Here is a 4,745-nt window from a genome sequence, read left to right on the forward strand (position 1 = left end):
CAAGTATGCTACACACAAGGAATTTGTTTCCGTTACAGAACCGAGGCAGCCATCTGCGGCGCCACCTCAACCGATGGCTCTAACCATCGGAGGCAATGGGGGGGTTCAGTGTCTTGCCCAAGGATACTTTGACATGCGGACTGCCGGCACTGAGATTCAATGGTTGGGTGATGACTGCTCTACCCACCGCACCACTGTCATAAATAACAGATTTAAATAAAATGTATACAATGTAAAAATGCTAGTAATATTTATGATCATATTATTTATTTATTCAGGTCAGAAAGCTCACCTTAGGGAGTGGAAATGGTATGATCCACTGTACTCTAAGGTGTGTGTGATATTGTACTTTTTCAGAGAACAAATGTTGCCTCTGTTTAAAGTACACTGTTCAAAGTAAACTAAAACCTTAATTGCGCATGTAAACCTAAAAACATTTGTTGTTGCTTCTGGGGGAGCTCGGGTCTCTTTTTAGAGACCCCATACTGCTCCCATACTGTAGCTGGCAGAGAGCTCCTAAACTGTCTTTCCTGACTGCAGCTTCCCTGCCCCCTGCTCCCATTATCTGTACAGGCAAGACCCAGTGCATCTCAAGTAATTTGAGAGAGAGGGAGAATAGAGTACCAGCAGTTTGTGAGAAGGGCCGTTACACAAGAAAAAGTCCCAGTACATGAAAATATAAAATTTAGAAGTGCTGATACTGCATACCAGCCCACGTCAAGCACTAGCCCTGCATGACAGCCATAATCTAAGTATCAGACCCTGGGTGTTGCTGTAGATGGGGCAACATTTATAGTTTCACTTACTATAAAGGTGATTATCCTTATTATAATTATCCTTATAAAATACTAATAAGAACTTTCCCAAAAAAATCCACACACTTCACATGTTGACCTGAGCACTGCAGACAATGTGATGGGAGTCTACCAGGGACTCAGAGAACCACTAACAAAAATATACTTAACCAGTTTCTTTCTCTGTTGCAGTGGAATTGGAGAGACGCATCGACTATGAGCTGCGGGAGGGCTTGGTGGAGAGCCGCTACTGGTCAGCAGTGACCTCGCACACAGCCTACTGGTGCTCTTATGATGTGGCTTTGTTTCTCATCACCTTCATGTACCAACCACAAGAGTTGCCTGAACCTGCAGAAGACAACCATGACATCTCATAGCATAAGTGCAAATTGACACATGGTGGGGGTCAGTTCACATTCTATTCACATCTTCTGAAATGTGAACAGAAATCCCAGTTTATGGAACTAGTGAAAGAGACTTCATTCTTGATTTCCTAATTTCTTAAAATAATGATTTGCTTCACACAACTCTGAAATGTGAAATATTAAATATACATATTATTATGAGAGATATTGAAGACTAATATTTATTTTGTATTATGTTTGTTTTGTTTGACAAAAATGTTGTGGACAAATATGTTTTTAATATTGCAAGTTAACCTAATATGAACAAACTATAATCCAAATGATAATGATTGGTCCATCCATCCATTCATTTTCTTTTGCTTATCCGAGATCAGGTTGCAGTGGCAACAGGTGCTACTTAATTATTTGTTACTATAATTTGTGCACAAGGTTATTTGTTTTCATTTCAAACTGAAATTTCAATATGTTGTACAGTGGGTACCCACAAATGGCAAATGAAATGACTGAAAGATTTCATTTTAATATTAGCAGTCCTGGGTTTCCATATGCTGTGAGAAGAGTAACCATTATGATTGAAAATGAATTGACCCAACACGGACAAGCACATCCAAATTAATTTACAATACCTGTTTTACTGTATGTGTTTTACACAAATTCCTCCCAGTTTACACAGTATCCTTGATGTACATTGAGGTGCTTGTGCTCAAAGCAATGAGGTGTCACTGTTTCCAACAACCAGCATTTCATTTGCAAAGCCCTGCTGTGGGCTGTATTCACTGAAGGTTACTTGTCTGACCACAGAACTCCGCTGGTACATGAGTGTGTGATGGTGTTGTCATGGTTGGAGACAGTCATGGGTGTACAGGATGAAGAGTTTGGGGCTGAGACAGCAACCCTGTGGTGAGCCTGTGCTGATTGTGAGCTCAGCAGACACCCGCCCTCCCATTCTGACCACCTGTGGTCTTCCAAGTCAGGAAGTCCAGAATCCAGTTACAGGTGGCCTCTAGACAGCCCTGCAGGCTGGCCTGTGCACAGTTGTTCCAGGTATTAACAGTTCTCACTGAGACTGGTTTCGTCTTGAGTCGTTTGGTGTAAGCAGGTTTTAGCCAGATTGCTAGGTGTCAGATCTACCAAAATGAGGCTTAGATTCAGTTGAGAAAGCGTTTCTAATGTTATTTTAACATTGGTCCAGTGTTTTGTTTCCTCTAGTAGGAAAGGTTCCAAACTGATACACTTTAGGCTTTTCCTGAGATTGCAGTGGTTAAAATCTCCCAGAATAATAAAAGCAGCATCAGGATATGTTTTCATGCTCAGTAATCATTCTGTACAGTTCCTTTAGTGTAGCTTCCTCTTTGCCTGAGGGGGGGCATACACTACACTCATAATGATACATTGCAGCTCCCTAGGTAAATAAAATGGCCTTAGCTTTATTGTTAAATATTCCACATCTTCAGAACAGAATTTGGAGATAATCTTACAGTCTGTGCACCAAGACTGTTTGATGAAGGTGGCTGTTCCTCCTCTGCAGGTCTTGCCTCTTTCAGCGGCGCTGCAATCCTGTCTGAACACAGAGCAACCATCCAGAGTTATACCCTCATCGGGAGTCTCTTTTCCCAGCCATGTTTCACAAAAACACAGCAGGGAGCAGTCCTGTATGTCCTTCTGCGAGGTAACGAGCGTGGAGTTTGGCCAATTTATTATCCAGAGACTGGACATTTCAAACAGTGTAGTGGGGAGGGCTAGCCTGCCGCTGCTAACCAAGCAGTGGAGCCTCCGTTTGACTCCCCCCCCCGCCTCATCTCTGCTTTTCCATTTTCCTGGGCTGGATATCCATGAAGAAAAAGTTGCATCAGAGATTTGTTCTATTTCATGTATGCTTTGCCCTCCTGAAGAGATTCTTTCGCGCCCTGCGCCCTGTGCCCTGCGCTCTGCACTGGGCTGTCCCCAAACAGGTCCACTGTGGTGACCTAAATGCCAGTGTGACCTGTGATTGGCTCCCTCTTTTTCTTCAAGCAGTCTAAAGAGCATTCCTATCATCAGAATGGCTAAAGAGCAAAGATGTGCCAGCACCGGACACCATCGCCGCACAAGGTCTGCCTTGGTGCTGAACACGCCAAGCTGGCCCTCAGGCCGCTTGCCCCTTCTCTGCTTGCCTGCCTGTGGCAGAGAAACAGCAATGAGCTGAGGCTTTTGCCATTGCTAGAGAGCAGGATCCGGATGATTACAACAGTTGGGCGAACCACGGTGAAGATCCCCTGGCGTTCCTCGGTGTGGGTGGGCCTGAGTCCATTGATTCGCTTCCTTTCATTGTCAGCTCCCCTGGTTCTCCCCTCGATCCTCTGGTTGACATGGACGCCAGTGGAGATGAGCTTCCTCAGGCTGAGCAGCATGCTCCCACCGCCAATCAGCATCCGGATTTTGGGGCTCTGCTTTATGACCTGCTGGTCATCAAAAAGGTGGCAGACTGTAAGGGCATCCCTGTCCCACTGGCTGCCCCCCTCCCTCCATCAGATATCACAGGGAATTTCTAGAAGTCAGAGCAGCAGAGCAAGCATCCTGCCATCCAGCCCTTCTTTTCTGAGGCAGCTGAGCAACCTGGGAACCTATGGGCTCCGATCACCCGCTTCGAGCCACTCACCAGAGTCCAGGGGATGACTGACCTCAGCTTCCCCACCATCTCACCGCTGGAAACGAGCACCTCCTCCATCCTGCTCCCTTTGGCAGAAGACGGCTGACTCCTCTGCTTCCTCGTGAACAGGTCACCGCCCGCCTCAGGAACTACATTCATGAATGTGTCTCCCAGGCCGGGGCACCAATCAACAACATTGCTGTCCTCTCCACATCTGTTTCCTTCGTTGCTGCCTAGCCCGGGGCTCTACTCGGGGATGCCGTTACAAATATACAGTACATACAGAAATGTTGATTATTTATTTATTTATTTATTCCAAGCATGTAATAAAAGAGAGAAAAAGAAAAAAAAGGAAATCAACATGTAACACAAAACAACCAAACCAATTACCATATACAACCAAAAAAAAAAAAATAGAAATTTCTCTTGATAATGCTTAGTCATTACATGCTTGCAAGGGAGTAGAAAGAAGCAATACTTATCTAGTTCTACCCCTAGTGATCCAAACTATGGTTGACACAACCCAAATATTTAACTAAACATCTACACTGGTTAAATTCCCGCAACCACCAAATTACTACATTCCTTCTAATCACAAATCACAATTACATAATTAGCAAACAAATGATAAACAATAAATTATTCATATCCCACCCATAAATACACCGATAATAACTTAATAAGATCATTACACTTCCTGTATCCGATACCCAGCTATGCAGGCCTTTTTATATTTATTCTTAAATTGTTTTACACTTGTACATTGTTTTAAATCATCACCCAATCTATTCCATAATTTTACACCACTCACAGATATACAAAAACTTTTCCTAGTTGTACGTATGGCCTGAGTTTTTAAATTTAAGTGGCCCCTCAATCCATAACCACCCTCTCGATCACCAAACAGACCCCGAATACCACTTGGCACCAAATTATATCTGACTTTATACATAAATA

General features: G+C 43.7%; 1 protein-coding gene across 2 annotated transcripts in view; it reads left to right on the plus strand.

Moving 5' to 3' along the window:
- LOC109952524 (phospholipase DDHD1-like) overlaps positions 1-2,056 on the plus strand; it is an 11,296-nt gene extending 9,240 nt beyond the window's left edge. For both annotated transcript variants that reach the window (XM_020587651.1, XM_020587650.1), the window contains one exon: positions 987-2,056. In XM_020587651.1, coding sequence (XP_020443307.1) covers positions 987-1,171 — 185 coding nt within the window. In that variant the 3' untranslated portion in view covers positions 1,172-2,056. The remainder of the gene's footprint in view (positions 1-986) is intronic.
- Positions 2,057-4,745: the final 2,689 nt, after the last annotated feature.

This window comes from Monopterus albus, unplaced genomic scaffold (assembly GCF_001952655.1).
Source record: "Monopterus albus unplaced genomic scaffold, M_albus_1.0 scaffold469.1, whole genome shotgun sequence".
NCBI lineage: Eukaryota > Metazoa > Chordata > Actinopteri > Synbranchiformes > Synbranchidae > Monopterus > Monopterus albus.